The sequence below is a fragment of the Belonocnema kinseyi genome, chromosome 9 (assembly GCF_010883055.1).
Source record: "Belonocnema kinseyi isolate 2016_QV_RU_SX_M_011 chromosome 9, B_treatae_v1, whole genome shotgun sequence".
NCBI lineage: Eukaryota > Metazoa > Arthropoda > Insecta > Hymenoptera > Cynipidae > Belonocnema > Belonocnema kinseyi.
In genome coordinates this window covers 51,031,756-51,052,660 of record NC_046665.1, presented here as the reverse complement: position 1 = coordinate 51,052,660, position 20,905 = coordinate 51,031,756, and the positions used below count along the sequence as shown (strand labels likewise).

The window sequence follows — 20,905 nt, the reverse complement described above, 5'->3', positions numbered from 1 at the left end:
AGGCAGAAAATAGACTGAAGTAGGTCTATAAATCAATTTAATTACGATAAAAAGCAAGATAAAATGTTAACACGAAAGATAGTATAAATATATCCCTTAAGTCTAAGAAAAGCAAAGGGAAAAAAATTTTGAATAAAACTCTTATTCATTTGCATGTTTAAGTTGCAGTTTTACATTTTAATTGATACAAACATTGTCAGGTTAATTGAAATGTGGTCAATTCTACTTGTAGTTCTAAATTTCTTCAAATGAGTAATGTACGTCTAAATTTTTAACCACCTGTAGTACAATGAAACGAATTTTATTGTATTGCAACCGTTCTGTTAAGTTAGATTCATTTGTAACGGTACCGCAAACACAACGGGACAACACAACGAGTTTAATTGTGTTACATGAAGTTAAGTTAGGTTAGGTTAGGTTATGTTAGGTCAGGTTTTGTTAGGTTAGGATCGATAAACCTCTATGTAGGTTAAGCCGAAGCTGAATGAAACGGTACCGCAAACACAACGGGACAACACAATCAGGTTAATTGTGTTTCGTGAGGTTAGGTTAGGTTAGGCTAGGTTAGATTTATTTCTAGGTTAGGCTCCAGTTGACCCATTCGATGTAGCACACATTTGCTACTGGGAAAATATGCTTCCAGAGCTTTACGTGTAGTTCAATAAATTGCTGTTAATTCAGGTTAGGTGAGGTCAGGTTCTGTTGGGTAAAGTAATTTTAAATAAGTTGATATCAGGCAAGGGTTGATCCTTCAGAGTTGTCGACATGTTTTTGAAGTGAAAATTTGCATCACTGGCATTAGTTTGAAATTTATTTGCCTCAGTGAATGATTTTTCGTCATTTTTTGGGGTTATGGCTTAACCATGACGTGATGGGTGATTTTTGATACCGAATTCGAATTCAGCGCCCCAAAATCCATAGGAATACGTATGTCTTGTTACCAAATCCAGACACTTTTTTTGTGTGGCTGTGTTATTGATTATTTGTATAAATGTAAAACAAATTGCCATTGTAGGTTACTAAGATTGTACCCAGATAACAATCGTGCGACGCACACTACAAGCACGTGTGCGAGTCGCACGAGGCGAGTCATAACGCACGCATCCTGCCATCACCAGCCGCGATGCACGCGTGCATAAATCGTGCAGATAATTAATAAATAATAATTCCATAATAATGATCAAATTAGATATTAGTTAAACCTTAGATATTGTTTATTTATTAAAATTCAAATATTCCAAATTGCATCACGAGAAAAAAAATAAAAATGCTGATATCAGAAATCTGAAAAGCGCGCTCAATCGTTTAAAATAATGATGGCCGTTCTCCCCGCCGTTGTCTCGCCATAAATCCACTTCCCACGCTTTCAGTTGACAGCTGAGTTTGTGTGAGAGTTTTCCGTCCGAGTCAGTCAGTGTTCCGCGTGTCTTTCTTTTTCTGCATCTTATAATTGCTCATCACCAAAAGATTTTTTGAAATACGAACGAAGGATTTTTTCTTATCATAAAAGACGAAGAAGAAGGATTTTAACTTCTCATCTGCGTGCTGGTAATAAAAACATAACCTTACTTTACGGCTCGCTTCGCTCGATATCTCTTAATCTCGCGCTTCACCCTCGATAACGTATTCGGTGTGGCTACGTCGTCAGATACGTCTGGCAAAATAAGCACAGTATATGTTGCTTATTTCGCCTGATGGAATTAATATGCATGAGAGAGGGAGGAAGACTGGCGAAATAAGAAGAGTAGGCGATTTCGCCAGACAGGCAGGGAATATACTTTTACAATAAACTTATTTAATTGCAACAATTTTTATATTATTAATATATTTTTCAATTTATTTTTCAGAGGCAGCTCAAAGGTGTTCCCAGTTCAATGGGCCAGACGACCGAGCACACTTTAAGAGTGAAATGCTGGAGGTTCTAAGAACAACGAAGCAGCGCTATAGGAATTTGAAGAAGAAGGTTCTTCTCAAAAATCAAAGGGCTTTGGATGAAAACGAGGAGGACTTGTTAAAACAAATTGCGGTTTTGGAAGCACAAAAGGGTTCAGCAGGAGAAGAAAACCTTTCCGACCACGATGGTTCCTTCGGGGATGATGAATATGATACATAAATATGACAAACTAGTTTGAAAAATATAATTTAAAAAATGTAATAGAGGACGGTTTGTAGTAAAACTTTAAAATAATTGTTGGAGCGCTTTTTTCCAAAACTCAAAATTTAGATTTTCCAAAAAAAATTTGTAAAATTTTTTAATTAATCAGAGTGATTTAAGCTGCAAAAATGGAGTAAAAAAGTGCCTACAAAAATGGTTATAAAATAGTAATTGTGAAATCTACGAAGTTTTCTGTTTTTGTACTAAACGATTACAGAAACAATCGTAGATTTCACAATTATGATTTTATAAAAATTTCTGTAGGAACTTCTCTACTCCATTTCTGTAGCTTTAACCTCTCTAATTTGAAAAATTAAAAATTTTTGTTTTGTTTTAAAAATCCAAATTTTGAATTTTTGCAAAAAGCGCAACCACAATTATTTTAAAGTATTGCTAAAGAAGCATGCATATTATGATAGAATACTATTTCGCGAAAGCATTTCTTGTAATCTATTTTTTTAGTTAAATGCGGTTAAGGCTGACCGTGAGAGCGCATTGTAAATTGTTTGGTTTCAGTTGAGATCGTTACTTTTTTATATTTTAAATGCAATACTATATTCGTTAAAAGTACCTCATTAGAATTATAAATTATAAATTTAAAAAATGGCACGGGTTTTAAAGTGAAATATTATTATGTTCGTTAAAAAAATGTCGATATATGTTAATTGAAAATCTATTATTACAGGCTGTTCAGTTATTTTATAAATATTTTAAAGAACCCCCCACCAAATGTGCAGATAATATCCCTTTGTTAAAAATTTGTAATATAATTTTTTTTTGTATTTTTGAACTTGCAGACTAAAAATTCGAAAGAAAAAAGTAAGAAAAATGCACAGTTTTTAAACAAACACTTGTCAAAGTTTTTAATTTTTACATGTATTTTAATAGGAAAATGCTTATTTTAGTGAAATATTTGTATTCCTCAACAAATCTTTGTTAGATTTGGCTAAAAGTTTCACAGTTTGACTATGAGACTTACCGAAACAAAAGGTTCATACACACGAACTAAAAAGATTAACGATTTTTTAGGATAAAGCATGTTTTGGCTGTATTTTCATACCTTTGGAGGTTTAAGGTATGAAAATACCCCCAAAACATGCTCTATACCCAAAAAATCGTTAATCTTTCTAGTTTACGGGTACAAAACTCTTGTTTCGGTAAGTCTCATAGTCAAAAATGTTAAACTTTTAGCCTAATCTAACAAAGATTTTTGGAGAAATACAAATATTTCACTAAAATAAGCATTTTCCTATTAAAATACATGTAAAAATTGAAACTTTGACAAGTGTTTGTTTAAAAACTGTGAATTTTTCTTACTTTTTCGTTTCAAATTTTAAGTATGTTCAAAAATACAAAAAAAAAATTATATTACAAATTTTTAACAAAAGGATATTTTCTGCACATTTGGTGGGGGGTTCTTTCTAATTATAAAAATAAAATGTTTTTATGAGAAAATATTCTTTTTTTCATTCAATAATAATGTTTAAAACCATCTATTTTTAAATCCTGCATGCATTTTAAAGGTCGCATGTCAGCGTCATGCGTGCGAGCTTCACACGTGCGAGCGATATGCGTCGCATATGAAGACTCATCTGTCTGCTCGAGTGATGGCGCTGCGTGCGGGATAATCCGCACGCGTGCGAGCGATAACGCTCGCACTGTGCACGCATTTTGTTATCTGGGTATATATGAGAAGAAAAATAAACGATGTGAAATACGAGTGGAGGAATGAGAGAGATAGAATATACTATATATAAACCTAAGCTAGTAAAAATTGTATATACGAGTGTTGGAGTGAGAAAGATAGAGATGGAATATACTGTATATATGAGTGTAGGAGTGAGGGAGACAGATTATATACTCTATATGAAGCTTAATGTACCAGATTTATAGTCTAAATATTATAGTATGCAGTGGTTGGAATAAAAATAATCTTTTGTAATACAGATATAATGTAAATTGTATATATGTAAAAATTATTAGAAGGAATCGAAAAAAAACTGTATAATAGTTTGTAAAAAACACAAGTTATTGCAAAATAAAAATAAAAATATTTGAATATAAAATGGCGTTTTTTATTGAATACAACCCGAAAAAAATATAATTTTCAGTGAATTTCTTCAAATCAAAAATCATTTGCTTTAATTAAAATTGAAAAAAGTTAAATGCAGAGCATTTTTCTTAAACTGATTTAGCTATCGGGTGCAACCAGATCCAGCAGCAGTAATCTCTCAATGCTGAGGACGACGTTTCTTGAAGCCACAATGCTAACGATGTTCACTGACCTACCCATTCGCATATCTACTATTTGCACATATTATAAGGACAAGAAACTCTGAGAAAAAACACACAAGTTTCTTTTCATTTTCTTTTTTATTTTACTTCCAAAAAAATCAGTACATTATATGCTTAAAATACGTAGATTAAATATATATGGAAAAAACATTTGTTATCTCTATACATATAAATAATTATCAGCGTATAAGCACTCTTCTGAAATCATCCAATCTTCCTATAAAATTACATTTACAATTGCGCAATTGGAAGAATTTTTATAAATATGATTCGTACATTTAATATCTTTAATTTCATACATCTCACGCAATCTCTGCAGTGAAGGACATTTCAAATCAAGAAGGTCAACAATTTCACATTATATTTCTACAAATTGTTTCAACCAAGTCTTTTTTTCCAATCCTTTTACATAAATCGTTGTTTCATCTTCTAAAGTATCCTCGAGTTTTACAGGTACTAAAAAATACGGTAATTTGCCAGCATTCCATGGTAGTCCATGATGATTGTGCTCTGTACGTTTGTTTATAGACTTATATTTTGGTGGAACGTCTTTCCACGTGCAGGGTGGTTGAAAGAGGAAAGAGTATGGTATTTTGCCTGTTTCATCAGAGAGTGGTAATATATCCATTTCTTTCGATACAAATTTATTTTCTGGCAACTTGAAGCCCTGCATATCCACCAAGTACTACATCTTGAATCCAACTAAATTATTTTTCAATTGGTTACAGCATTTTTATACCAACTTTTTCACCACCCCACTTATTGGTTTATACTCAACTATACGATCATGCAAAATTAAGCAATATGCCGATGTTTAAGCGGGAAAACTTTCACTAGTTTGAAATTCCAAACGAACGTCAACTGGCCCGTATTTCAGTGACTCCTTCTGTTTAGAGCAGTCAATCACTAGTACTGGTGCATGATCTATAAATTCTCTTCTCGATAGCAGTGATTGTGGTTCTTTACCATAGTAATTAGCTTGAAAGTTTGTATACATTTCATAAAGAAGAGCATACTGATTTCGATTAATATCAAGAATTAAATTACTGTAAGGATAGCACTGATCATTTAAAAGTAGTTTTACATTAGTCAAATTGCAATGATCAAACTTGCTACAGTTTCTAATAGTATTATTTTTTCTGTTTGTCTGAAATCCTAGTATAACAAATCTCGGTTTTTCCAATTGTGTTGAGGTTTTTAAAATCCAAATATGGTTTGAAGTCACTGGTACTAGGGGATATTCATATAGTTCCAAAGTTTGAAAACTTATTGGAATAGATGGTTCTTTTTCAATATATTTTAGCAACTGAAATTTTCGTGAATCGGACAGTCTAACGCTAGGCAATAACCACTCTATTTTATTGATTTCAATTTTATGCTACTCAAGAGGAGCTGTTTGCAAGATGGCATTTGTATTAATCTGTGATCTGGTTAAAATGAGTTCATGCTTAGCATTGCTAATGATTTTATGATAATCTTCAGCAAAACCAAATACCATGCTAAGTAGCCAGTGACGTTTGTTAATTATTGACTGTTATTATGTACATCAAGCCAATCAGTATTCTGTATGTATCGTGAATGTCCTGGATTTAGAGATACATAATTTTTCATGAGATTAGTCAGACCAACATTTTTATTTATATCAATTTCTATTGCATTGATTTCATATCTTGCTTCTTCAAACAAATGACAGATGGCATTAGAAACTACAGATGTGTTTGTCACTTGCGCTCCATCAGTTTTGACCATCTTCCATGTACGTGAAGTGAACTTTTACTCAGCAGGAGACACTGATCCTTATTTTGAACAACGATCCGAATTTCATCATTGTTGTTAAAGTTCGATGAGGCATAAAGCTGATGTGCATGAATTTCACAGGGTGGAATCGACTCATCAAAGATGATTGGTGCTTGAATATTTAAAATTTTCCCTACCATGACAAATAATCAATCGCTGATAGACAAATTGACAGATGCAGGCGTAAGAAATCTTAAATCTCTTTATTCTCTTCTTCTTTTTCTGAGCTTCAGGCCTAGACTTTTTAGGAAGAGAGCACTTTGAGGTGTTAACCCTTTGACTCCTCTTTGTCGACTGATTAGTTTGTGGCATTGTGCTGGTTTATTATAAACCAAAGTCAGGTGGCACTAGAGGGAAAAATTCATGAATAGTATCTACTTTCTGACCATTAATGTATGCACCTGTAGTTATCCTACACTCAATTCTCAAAGAATTCACTTTTATGATTGATACCGGTTGATCAGGTTCATTAGTTTACTTATCTTGTAGTCTGCGTGGTGAAAACTCTAGCAAATGACCGTTGGAATCTTTAGGTTCGAAATTTATACCGCGACTGCAGTAAATTTCACTTTTTAAAGTATTATTGTTTGGTTTAATATGAATATCAATACCCTTGTTTACCAAAGCATTCTGTAGATAGCGCTTTATGTCACTTATTTCATAACTTCCTGTAGGTATTTCAATTATTTCATCACCCACATAAAATTTATTTTGACCAGTGTCTACATTGGGTATCGAATTAAAGGTTGGAAATCCAACGAGTCCAAGTGCATAATTTTTATAAGGAGACAACTCAATTGAAGGAAAATAGTGCGTTTCCAGGATTGAAGAAGTTCCTAATAATATTAGCGTCAATGAATCATCCATAATGACAGCTAGCATTCAACTGACTTTATATTGAAAATTTCAGCACTTATGTAGATTAAAAGTACTCTTAGATTTTAATTGATTATATAGAAATTGCTGACATAAAGGTCCACATACGAATGTATCGTAATTTTGATATCTATCGTGATTATACTTTATGCTACCAAAGCCAAAATATTTGAAGAGATCTGAAGGTGGTCGAAGATTACCGAAGCTATCGAAATAAATTATTTTACTGTCAATCTTTTTATAGACACACCAATGTATTCCTGGTCGTTTTACATCATCAAGATTAACAATAGCACCTTCATATTTACGTGGCCCACCCTTTGGTAATCCATTTCACATAAAAACACCTCGAAAATGTGGAATCTTCAAAGATATTGCAAATCTCAGTAAATCTGCATCAGTTAAGGCTCGATGAGGTAGCTTTATTTTGAGTTTTTCAACTTGCCTTTGATTCCTACTCCATGTTTATATGGTTTTAGATGAAGCCCTAATCCTTGTCTATGGCTTCAAGCATAGACTTTTTCCTAAAGCAATAGCTTCCATCGTCTCATTATGTTGTTTACTCTCTGAAAGTTGTTGTTTTGCCGAATTTACATCATTCACAGCTTTAGCTATTCCAGCAGCTCCACCAGCTGGTGCTCCAGCAGCACTGAGTCCCGCAAAAACGGGTATGAGGAAGGATAAAAATCCTCCTACTTTGGCTGATACAGGTAGAATATGAGGTTTATTTACATTTCTTCTCCCACCAGCCTTCATCACAGCTGCGCGTGCGCCTCTGAGTGCAGATTTAATGGCAGTTTGCGCATCATTGCTTGGAATCATGGACTTTTTAGCTGCAACCCCAGTTTTCTCAGTGTAGTGGTAGGTCTTCTGTTCTTGCTGAGACCCATCCCAAATTTTGATTTCGCCTTCATTACGTTTGCTACTCCCCAAGCGGCTGCCTTTTAAATTATGCCAGCGTCTGGAGCAAAGACACGTTTCCAAACTTTTTCAGCCAGTAAACTGTCAGCTGAGCTTCTAGCCTCTATATTTTCTCTATTTTGTGAGCAGGCTATATCGTGCCCTTTGCAAGCAGCGTCCAGTGGATTGATTCTCGGATCACCTCGTGCTAATCGTTTGGCTAGTTTCGTACCTGGTCCACAGTACTGGTAACCAGGCAAATGCAATTCAAAAGGCAAATTGTTGATGATTCTGATGAGGTAGCCACGCCCACGTCTTGCTTGCTTTACGGTTCGTGTACGACTGACTGTTTTGCCTCTGTGAACGATCATATCTATGCAAGGGATACTTTTAGACTGAAGGTCAACCTATATAACCAGGATCTTTATAGGTTTTCCAGTCAGTCTTTGTCAAGATGCAGTTTGAAGCAAAACCTGTGAAACTACTTATTCAAAATTTTGATTCGCTTGTTCAAAAAGAGAATAGAGAAAAACGACACGGACATTTGCTACCAAACAGTGTACGAGCTATATTTTTTGGACCTTTCAACTGTGGAGAGACAAATGCTTTGCTGACTCTACTGATACATCCACATAGCTTGAGATTTGAAAATTTCTACACCTATTTAAAATCTCTAAAGCAACCAGAGTATGAATTTTTGGAAAAAGTCCTTCAAGCAGTAGATGGCGTTGAGTACTATCCTTTCAATGAGCATGAAGACGTTATAATGCCAAGTGAAGCGAAATCCAACTCAGTAATTGTATTGGATGATGTGGCTTGTGAGAAACAAGATAATATAAGAGCATTCTTTTCTATGGGCAGACACAAGGATGTCGACTGTTTTTACTGGAGTCAGACATATGCTCATATTACTAAACATCTTGTACGTGACAATGTTAATTTACTTGTTTTATTCAAGCAAGATGAAATGAATCTAAAGGACGTTTATGATGATCATGTAAATACTGATATGACTTATTCGCAATTTAAAAATGTGTGTTCAGCATGCTGGAATAATGACAAGTATGGATTCGTTGTAATTGACAAGGATAGGAATCTTAACCAGGGTAGGTATAGGAAAGGTTTTGATTGTTTCATAAGTCTGAAAAAGTAAGATATACATGTGTAATGATCAATATAAAAACAGTCACAACTTAGACGTTGATGCATCAACATGTCTTCACGTCAGGAGAATTTTCAAAAGCAAAAGAATATTTTGCAAAAAAATTGCTAGAGCTAGTGAATCAATTCGACGAAAACATAGGTTAATAAAGTTGGACAAAGAAACAGCTGAGCGCACATTAAGAGACACTTTTAAACCCATTGTTAATCCACTCGAGAAAATTGTTGGCGGTTTTAAGAATATGGAAAAAGTTGAACCAATTATATGGAAAGAAGAAGCAAAGAATAAAGCTGAAGAAAGTATTTATGACGATGATTTGTCATATAAATCAATTAATGACCGCGAGGAAGAAGCAGATGAGAATGTAGATTCCAGTAATTTAGAGACATCAATTGCTAGTGAAACGGAAAACAACTCTGAAATACCTACATATTCATGGATTGATGATGATGCAAACAAGTATCTCATATTGTTAGGGGAACGAAGTAGAGAACTCGATAATGTGTATGGAGTAAGAAAATTAACGAAAGATAGATTAATGATTGGAGATTCTCAGATAAGTTTCAGTCAGAACTATCTTCATGTGGGAATTTAAATTTTCCCAAAAGTAAAGGCTTGCTTGAACTTTTATTTAGAAAAGTACCTCAAGAGTCCTCTATAACTTTCAGTGATCTTGAAAATTATAGACAAATTGTTATGGCAACAAACTTATATAAAAAACATTATAAACCAAATGGAGAAAATCATGACAGTAAGGCCTTTAAATATAAAAACTTTATAATGAAATTCATTCCTCCACCTCCACCAAAAAATTCAAATAGACGAAGCAAAGATGGGAAATCATTATCAGGTGAAAGTATGATCCCACAATGCATGATTGCTAGAGAGAAAAATCTAATAGATTACATTTACTGGGATGATCCGAATAAATTGGTAGACCGATTACGCTTACTCCTAGCGTCTCAAGCAGCTGGTAATCCAAGTCACATCAAATTGGCTTCAAAGTCACATCTGAAGGAATTTATAATATGAAGAATAAGAGGCTTTGTAAAGTGGCTAAAGCTCAAGAACTATATGATGCTGTGAATCTGAATATGGTGCACCATATGATACAGTGTGAACTTCAGACTATATATGATGTTGTAGCTTCTTTGCGAACTGAAGAAGTCAATAATACAATGATGATTGAAACTCTGGAAAATTCCACAGATAAACTTTTTAAATATGCAAAAATTGATGTTCAATCAATTCAAAAACTAGTGTATCAAATTCTGAGCTCATTAGTCAATTAGACACTAGGCTGGATGCACTCAAAAATGGACACCGAGAAGCTGCGTTTGGTGAAGATGCTGCACAAACCAGCTAGACGAAATTAAGAACGTCGACATTTTGATATTCGTGGCATTGATGAGACCTGACAAGCTGATCTTATTGAAATGCAACCATACGAGAGAGTAAACAAAGGATACAAGTACATATTAACTGTAATTGACATATTTTCCAAATTTGCTTGGGCTGTCTCCGTTAAATCCAAGAAGGGTGAAGATGTAGCTGCAGCCATGGAATTTGTACTTAATGAGGGGCACATACCAAAAAATTTATGATTTGATAGAGGAAAAGAATTTTACAATTCGCAATTCGAAAATCTTATGAAGCGATACAAGATAAATTTATACTCGACATTTAGTAATTTAAAAGCGTCCATTTGCGAGCGATTTAATCGTACTTTAAAGAATAAAATGTGGATGCAATTTAGCTTACAGTGGAATTACCAGTGGATAGATATTTTGAAAGATTTAGTTTCATCATACAATGATAGTAGACATCAGACTATTCGAATGAAACCAAAAGATTTTACTAAACAAAATGAGAAGAAATTGTTGTTTAATATATACAAAAATTACAGTGTAAAACCAGCAGTTGAAACAGCGAAATTTAAAGTTGGAGATAAAGAAGGTATAAGTAAGTTTACAGGTAAGCATGTTTTTGAGAAAGGCTACACACCGAATTGGACAACTGAAATATTTACTACAAGTCATGTCAAGAATACTGAACCAGTGACGTATATGCTTAAAGATTATCAAGGTAAAGCTATTGCAGGTAGTTTTTATGAACAAGAACTAGGCAAAGTTAGACATCCAGATATTTATTTTGTGGAAAAAGTACTGAAAAAAAGGAAATAAGCTATTTGTAAAGTAGTTAGGTTTCGATGACTCACAAAATAGTTGGATAGATAAGTCTAGTTTATAAGTATCTTTTGTATTAAATTTAAGTTTATTGGAATAAAGTTGATTATTTTCAAAACACACACACACACACACCTTTTTACTTACACATCTACCTATCCTTAAACTAGTAAATGAAAAAAGGCGAATTTGGTTTAAATTACATTTATTTAGATTTTTCTTACCAACAAAATACATGAAATTTTAATGTATAAAGGTATCATTCACACATCTGAGTCCTTGTAATTTCTCAATCACTTCTTCACACACATTCTGATTATAAAAAGTAATAATTTTAAAAAACACAATTTCAAAACGCATAAGATTAGCAAATATTAATTTTTTCATTGCCTTACTCTTTAAACTTGTATAATTTTTTCGTATATAAGATTTTATACTTTTCACAGATGGTGATTTCATTTTACGCCAAATACTTTCAGCGATGGTTTCAATAATGACATCTTTTGTACGTTAAAACGGCATAACACTCAGATCTAGAAGATACCGGTCGACACAAGGGCTGACTTCCTGGAGAACAGCAAACGTTGTTTTTTTGCAGCACAAACGGATAGTCTTTTTGGTTTCCTTGATGTTGCTCCAAAGTCACTATATAATCACCAAACGATACAGTCATGTGTATATGGAAATTTTCGCAGTCGTTGCATTGGTGCTTCTCTTGACCATCAAAATACAGGGAAATGAGGTTGAAGTAACTTTTGAATAATTTCCACTCTTCAGGATTCAGGGTTACACTTGAACGAGGATGACTGGCCTGTAGTTTCACGGTTGAGGCGAGATTTCCGCGTTTTTAAAGTCAGCACCGATGACAATTTGCTTTGTGAATGATGAATTCAGGTTGTATGTGGTCGCATGTAACATTTGGTTTCTTGGTGTATAAGGCATGATGAATATCTCACTGAAGAATTTCACAGATTGAGCAGTAATTGAATACTGCAGACGCTATATACTGTTTTCTTCACAAATTCGATGGAACTGTAGCGTCCACCCAAATACCGCATGCAGAGATCGCCATCTTCACAGGATTTTTTCAGTCCTAGCAGCAAATTTTCATCTTCATTCAGCAGATTGGTCATCCTTGCTGGTAGAAACACAGTAAATTTGTTTTCTACTTTGACAATGTACCGCACTCCAAATTGTGTTATTACTCTTTTGATGTTTGTACTTTCGTAGCTTTTATTCAGCTCCAAATCCTTCAGTTTCTCCGTTGGAAGGAAATCGTTGTTAACTGTGATTATGTTCAATTTTGCGAAATCCATATTCACTTGTTAATATTCACCGTATACAACTTTCTCCTTAAAGTATGTAAATGTATTCGCACTTGTATCACTTCTTTTAATTCTCGAATGTTATTTAGAAATACGTTTAAACGATTTTTTAGCTCTTGTTGCCTCTCTTCATTATAATCTGACATCTGACAATAAACTGATGAAGGAGTAGAGCTAGCCTCGTTTTAGATACGCTTAACCCCTCTACCAATTTCTGAAGACTTTTGCACAATATTGTCTGATATTGCATCATATGATCAAACATTGTTCTAGAAGGTTCTACATTATAATCGACACGTGTAAAATATAATTTTTTAACATCGCAAAATGTAACGCGTCATTGAAAATAACCTTGAATCTATTATTCTCCTTCCCATAAATATATCTCTTTCTTTTTTTTTAAAGACGGGCCCGCAAAGAACATTCGAGAAGTTTATACGCATCAAATAAATAATTAAATGTATTATCTGAAAGGAAGCAATAAATCATTCTTGTTTTTCTCATTTAACCTTGACACATGCATGTGATAGCCTTGAAACTTGTTTTTCGCAATTTCTGCCTTCACAAAATTGCGCAATATTATTCTGTGACGTCATAAAATCTTCCTAAAATCTTATATAAACTTACACGCATTAAACAAATAAAGGAAGGGATTTTTTAATAAAAACAGGATGCCATGCATAACCCGCATAACAAATTTCATCTATCCACCTACCTCTTTTGCGCATTAAATAAATAAAGGCAGGAATTTCTAGGTGAAAGTATCATCTATCAGGAAGCAATAAATCAAATTAATAGTCAAAACAGGATGCCATACGTAGCTCTCCATATAAAATTTCACCTATAAACCTGCATATTTTGCGCATTCAACAAACATGTTATCTCGAAGGAAGCAATAAATCATCCTTGTTTTTTTCACAAAGACTTTGAACCTGTTCACATGAATTCGGCTACAGACTAATGCGTAATCAAGACGTCATCAGGATACTTCGAGAACGTTCTCGAAGCTTAGCACGGACACGAACTCTTTTTTCCAGATAATTTAGCACGGACACGAACAACTACAATTCGAAGCTTCTTGATGCCGGTAAGGTAGGAATCTTGAGTTACAACGCAGCCTGCTCATCTACTCAGGTAATAAAAATTTGTCTGACTCGTTATATTTCGAGACACTATGATAGTTTCTTCTTTATTTTTTACTTTTTTATGCATGTTTTTCCTGTTACACAGCCACACACAAAAAAAAGTGTGCGGATCTGATAACAAGACACACGTATTCCTATGGATTTTGGGGCGCTGAATTCAAATTCGGTATCCAAAATTACCCATCACGTCATGGTTGAGCCATAGCCTAAAAAAATGACGAAAAATCCTGCACTGAGGCAAATAAATTTCAAAATAATGCCAGTGATGCAAATTTTCACTTCAAAAACATGTCGACAACTGTGTAAGATCAATCCTTGCCTGATATCAACTTATTTAACATAACTTTACCCAACAGAACCTGACCTCACCTAACCTGAATTAACAGAAATTTATTGAACTACACGTAAAGCTCTGGAAGCATATTTTCTCAGTAGCAAATTTGTGCTACATCGAATGGGTCAACTCGAGCCTAACCTAGAAATAAATCTAACCTAGCCCAACCTAACCTAACCTAACCTCACGAAACACAATTAAATTGATTGTTATGTTTGCGGTATTGTTATCCCGTTATGTTTGCGGTACCGTTTCATTCAGGTTCGGCTTAACCTACATAGAGGTTTAACCTATCCTAACCTAACAAAACCTGACCTAACCTAACCGATTACCCTGGCAACCCTGTTCTTGCGTACTTTCATATTTTGACATTAATAGCAGTAAATGCCTAGAGTTTCGTAAACGCTTGTTGCTAGCATTATTCGCCCGTGTCTGTAACCAGGGCACCTCCACGTGGTAACGGTGGGCAACGGATCCACATTGGCTGAGTCCCTGGGTAAACGGCGTTCATGCCGCCATGGCAGACACAGGTAAAAAGTGTATTACGATGCAGGGAAAAGCCCCAGTATCGGCGTCTGGTCAGGGTGAGAAAGCGGGCTCTCCGACGTCGTCATCATGCAACCGTAGCTCTTCATCAATGGATCACTTAGTTGGTGTAGAGTCTCATGCTACAAGGAAAAAAACCGCGAGCATTTCTCAATCGCATGTCTGCAAGAATAGTTCAGATACATTCTGTTACATTAGCAGTATATATGAAGTGAGCAGTTTGCGAAAATCAATCGACGAGGAAGTGAAAAGTCTTTACGAAAAGTGTTTTTACCGTAAATTGCTGTACCAAGAAACAAAATGGTTCCTCACATCATTTGCAATTCCTACAGACTTATGTTGTATCGTCTAAAAATTTCAAACAACGAAAAGTACCGCAAGTCTCTATACCAACCACATGGAAAAAACCCGTTATTGCGAAGGACTGCTACTTTTGCATGAATTCCGTCAAATGGTTCAACGCCAAAAATAAAAATAACATTTCGTACATTAATGTGTGCACAGTCACAAGAGCAATTGAAATCAATAAAAATGCACGCCAGACTGATTTAAGCGCTTTAAAATATGATAGAATGAAAGTTGAAAGTCAACGTCATGGAGACGGTAGTGAAACCAGTAATCGAACAGTAAATAATTCTGATGATTTCGATGAAAATGACGAAAAAGATGACGAATATGGCGTGCATAAAATGAATTTGAAGGTTCCAATCTTAGTGTCGCAACTAGAACTGAATGATTTTATTAGAGATCTTGAACTACCGAAAGATGGCGCTGAATTAGCCGCTTCATTTCTAAAAAAAAAGAAATCTTCTAGAGCCAAAGACAAAAGTTTCATTCTATCGCGACAGCGACAAAGAATTCAGAAAGTTTTTCGTTAAAGACGAAGAGACGTCTTTAGTGTACTGCACTGACGTTAACGGACTAATGAACCACTTGAAGAAAAATGTGTACAGAGACGAAGAATGGCGACTTTTTATTGATTCGTCAAAACGCAACATTAAGGCTGTTTTACTGCATAACACGAAAACTTACGCTCCTATCCCTATAGCTCACTCAACGGCCATCAAAGAAGAATATAACAATGTTAAAATGCTTCTTGAAAAAGTTAATTGCATGAATCACAAATGGCAAATATGTGGTGATCTCAAAATAATAACAATGATATTAGGCCAACAATCGGGTTTCACGAGAGAGCCATGCTTTATATGCCTGTGGAATAGCAGAGATCGAGCCAATCATTACAGCAAAAAACATTGGCCTTTAAGAGATTCATTCAAACCTGGTTCTCATAATATCATCAACCAAAGCCTCGTTGATCCAGAAAAAATTTTACTACCACCCCTCCATATAAAGCTTGGGCTCATGACGCAATTTGTCAATGCGTTAGACAAAGATGGACAATGCTATAAGTATATATCCCTTAAATTCCCTAATGTTACATACGCTAAATTGAAAGATGGAGTCCTTGATGGACCACAGATTCGAATATTGACAAGAGATACTAATTTCGTGAGCCACATGACGAAAATTGAAATGAACCCTTGGGAAAGTTTTCAAGCAGTAAACGCAAAATTTCCTCGGTAGCAAAAAAGTCCAGACTACGAGAATATTGTTGCGAAAATGATAAGAAACTACAAAAAGTTAGGCTGCTTGATGAATTTCAAACTTCACTTTCTAGATTCCCATCTGGATAAGTTTCCAGAAAATGTTGGTGATTTCAGCGAAGAACAAGGGGAACGTTTTCATGAAGACATAAAAGTGATGGAACAACGATATCAGGGTAGATGGGATGAGGTCATGATTGCTGATTTTTGCTGGATGTTGAAAAGGGAAACGAATGTAGGTCTTAAACGTAAGCGTAACCTTTTGCATCGTTCCTTCGAAGAAAAAAGGACACGTTATAGCAGACAGAAAATAGACTGAAGTAGGTCTATAAATCAATTTAATTACGATAAAAAGCAAGATAAAATGTAAACACGAAGGATAGTATAAATATATCCCTTAAGTCTAAGAAAAGCAGAGAGAAAAAATTTTGAATAAAACTCTTATTCATTTGCATGTTTAAGTTGCAGTTCTACATTTTAATTGATACAAACATTGTCAGGTTAATTGAAATGGGGTCAATTTTACTTGTATTTCTGAGTTTCTTCAAATGAGTAATGTGCGTCTAAATTTTTAACCACCTGTAGTACAATGAAATGAATTTTATTCTGTTACAACGGGAACACTTAAGTTAAGTTGTGTTGTGTTAAGCAAAATTTCGTACGGTTCTGTTAAGTCAGATTAATTTGTAGGTTAAGATCGAGTTACCCTAATAAGTATAGCACACATTTAAGACTGAGAACCGTACGCTTACATAGCTACACGTGTGGTTGAATTTCATTCGGCTAGGTTAGGTTAGGTCAGCTTTTGTTAGGTTAGGATAGGTTAAACCTCTATGTAGGTTAAGCCGAAGCTGAATGAAACGGTACCGCAAACACAACGGGACAACACAATGAGTTTAATTGTGTTACGTGAAGTTAGGTTAGGTTAGGTTAGGTCAGTTTTTTTTAGGTTGGGATAGGTTTGACCTCTTAGCAGGTTAAGCCCAAGCTGATTCAAACGGTACCGCAAACACAACGGGACAACACAATCAGTTTAATTGTGTTTCGTGAGGTTAGGTTAGGTTAGGCTAGGTTAGATTTATTTCTAGGTTAGGCTCGAGTTGACCCATTCGATGTAGCACACATTTGCTACTGGGAAAATATGCTCCCAGAGCTTTACGTGTAGTTCAATAAATTTCTGTTAATTCAGGTTAGGTGAGGTTAGGTTCTGTTGGGTAAAGTTATGTTAAATAAGTTGATATCAGACAAGGGTTGATCCTTCACACTTGCCGACATGTTTTTGAAGTGAAAAATTGCATCACTGGCATCATTTTGAAATTTATGTGCCTCAGTGCATGATTTTTCGTCATTTTTTGAGGTTATGGCTCAACCATGACGTGATGAGTGATTTTTGATACCGAATTTGAATTCAGCGCCCCAAAATCCATAGGAATACGTGTGTCTTGTTACCAGATCCGCACACTTTTTTTGTGTGGCTGTGTTATTGTCAGTTATTTGGACATCTTTATTATTGATTTTTTTTTAACTTTTAACTTTTTTAATAATAAATTATTGACTGCAGGCTTGAAAAGAGACCATACTGGGTCCGAAGCGTAGCCATTTCTTAATTTCATTCTACGCGATTTTGATTTCAATGACTTTTGACACCGAATACTTTTTTTACATATAACGATATAATGTGTCGAAAAAAACTTATCTATTTTGAGAAAATGTCGTGTTTTTATTTTTCAGATTTGAAGTTTGTCATGATTTTTTTTAATCATGATACTCATGGGAAATATTTGCCACTTAATTAGAAATTCTTTCGTATGTCGTGAATCACGATTAAATTAATTACATAATTTAGTACAATTTCCTTACATGAAAATTGTATATTAGTGAAGACGATATTAAGAAACATTGGTAACATAATTAATGTAGGTACTAAAAATTATTAGTTCAATTGGAAACAAAAAATTATTTTCGATTAAGAGATGAATATTTTTAATGAGTCTTAAATTTAAAAAATGTTAGTTAGCAAGAAATTTCGCATAATTATGAAAAAGTAACAAATTTAGTTTTACGGTAAAATTTAAAAATAATTGTTAAAAAATGTTTAAAAATTAAAATAGAAATACCCCTATTTTGTCACCTATTTTTGTGAGAAAATTCCCCTTTACTCCTATTTTGAGAAAATTTTGCACTGTACAGATTGACATTATTGACGTCCGAAGGTTTTGAATTTTAAAATATTCATGTGTTAAATTTAGAATCTTAAAAAAATCATTCAAATGAAAAAAAATTTAAACGCTTTTATGCTACTATCATTAAGTTTACAACTGCTAACTTTTTAATGTACTAATTTTGAAAGCCTTAGGAACTGTTTAAATCGATATTCAATTGTTCGATTTGAAATGTTTCAATTATAAATTGTTAATTTGAAACGCTTAGATTTAAAGTTTCTTGAAATAACAATCTGCCAAAATCTCTAATCTAATATCTATACTGTAAACTGTTGGATTAAAATGTAAATAAATAAATTTTTAATTTACAAACCTTGTAGTCGAACAACACCTTCTGCTTTACCGAGGGCATTCACAGAAGAACATATGTAGCCATGAAAATCTTTTTTTTCCAAATCATGAACTGTCAGATTCATTATCCAGGAATAATCATTTAGAGCCTGCTCTTTCATCGTGTATTTATCATTGGGAAGTAATTTATCACCTGTTGCAAAAAAAGTTATCTTATTTTGGAAAAAAGTCCTCAAAATTATTCTAATACTTTTTTCTTTATTTCTTTGGATTTAAGAGAAATTAACGTTAAATTGGTTTATGTAATCCAAATTTTGAACTCGAATATTTCGATTAAGGGATGGCCTAATTAGCGTTTCGTAGACCCGGGCAGAAACCTTTATAGTTTCAGCCGGTATTTTTTTTCAAAGAAGGTTAGTGTGGAGAAATGAGAAGGGGGCGGGGGGCGAGACGTAAGGTAAATGCTGGGAAATAAGGTGAGGGAAAGTTAGGGAAAAATATAAAAGAGAAAGTAACATAAGTACCGGGAAATGAGGGCAGGAGAAAGTGGGGGATTTCATGGCAGGGGAAGTAAGGAAAGTGAGGGGAAATGAGGAGAGGTGAAGTGAAGGGATATGCGGGGAGTGGGAATGATGGGAAAGGAGGGGTGGAAATCAATGTAAGTAAGGGGAAATAAGAGTGTGATTAGAATTAAGATGAAATGAGGGGGGAAGTGGAAGTAGGTTAAGCAATGCGATATGATGTGACGAGAAGTAAGGTAAGTGATGGGAAATGAGCTGTGGGGAAATAGGCGAAGTGAGGAAAAATGAAGAGAGTGGAAGGAGCAGAAGTAAAAGGAAATAAGGAGTAGGAGAAATAGAGTTAATAAAGGAAGGGAGAGTGTGAAAAATGAGGAGCGGAGATGATGAGTAGGTAAAGGGAGGGGAGCGAGGCGCAGTAAGGAGAAGGTATGTAGGCTTAGTGAGGGGAGAATGAGAGTAGGGGAGGGGTACTTAGGTATGTAAGAAGAAATGAGGGTGATGATAGGCGAAGTAGGAAAAGTGAGGGGGAAAGAGGGAAGTAAAGGGAAGTGAGGGAAATAAGGAAGAAAAGGGGAGAGGGTGAAAGAAGAAGTAAAGTTATTTAAGGGACATGAAAGAAAATGATGGGTAGGGATGTATGGGAACCGAGGGGAAATGAAGGTAAGGGAGTTAAGCGAAATTAAGGAAAGGTAACTAATGTAAGTGAGGGGAAAATAGGGGTATGAAAGTAGGGAGAATTAGAAGAAGGGAAGTAAAGTAAGTAGAGGGAAAAAGGGGAGGGCAGGTAGAGGGAAGAAGGGGAGGGGATATATAAAAATTGAGAGGTAATAAGGGTAGGGACAGTAGGGAATGTGAGTGAAATTAAAAGGAGAGATGCCAATTTGTGGAAGTGAAGTGGGTAAGGGGAGTGTTGCATAGGGGAGTGAGGAAAGGAAAAATTAAATAAGGAAATAGATGGGAAAGTGAGGTTGAAGTTCAAAACATGAATAGATGATTCTTATTCTATTTGAGTTAAACTCCTCTTCTATCATTACATTATTGCTGTTACTTTACAGTCTTTAAATATAAAATTCAAGAGAGCATATATGTTACTCAATAAATTTTGTTCCGTATTAATGTAGGATTTGAAAAAAAAACGACAAACAAAGTTTCGAAAATAATAAAACTCAAATATTTCCAAATACGATATTGAAAAAATATTTTAAGATTGAAGTTCTTACTGCTACCAGTCAATATTTTTATTTTGCTTCATTAAACGATTTCCTAAACTGTATTAATTAGTTAATAGATTTCCGAGTAAATTGTAAATACTAAGTTATCATTTGTAACAAATTGAAATTTTTAGCTCCATTTTAGCTAATAAATATTTCTGTTGCAATGTTACGAAGAACCCAATGAATAAAATAGGCAATGCAGTTTGAATATAGCAAATTAATTTCTGAATGAATTTTCATTGAAATTTAATGTTCCATTGCAATAACGGAACACGAGCTTTTGCAGTGGATCGTTTTGAGGAATGACATTGGTTTGATTATTATTTTGCCCA

General features: G+C 34.4%; 1 protein-coding gene across 1 annotated transcript in view; it reads right to left on the bottom strand.

Moving 5' to 3' along the window:
* Positions 1-20,905, bottom strand: part of LOC117180538 (hemicentin-1-like) — a 159,418-nt gene that overhangs the window by 5,861 nt on the left and 132,652 nt on the right. Inside the window, exon 9 of the mRNA XM_033373035.1 lies at positions 18,861-19,031. Coding sequence (XP_033228926.1) covers positions 18,861-19,031 — 171 coding nt within the window. The remainder of the gene's footprint in view (positions 1-18,860; positions 19,032-20,905) is intronic.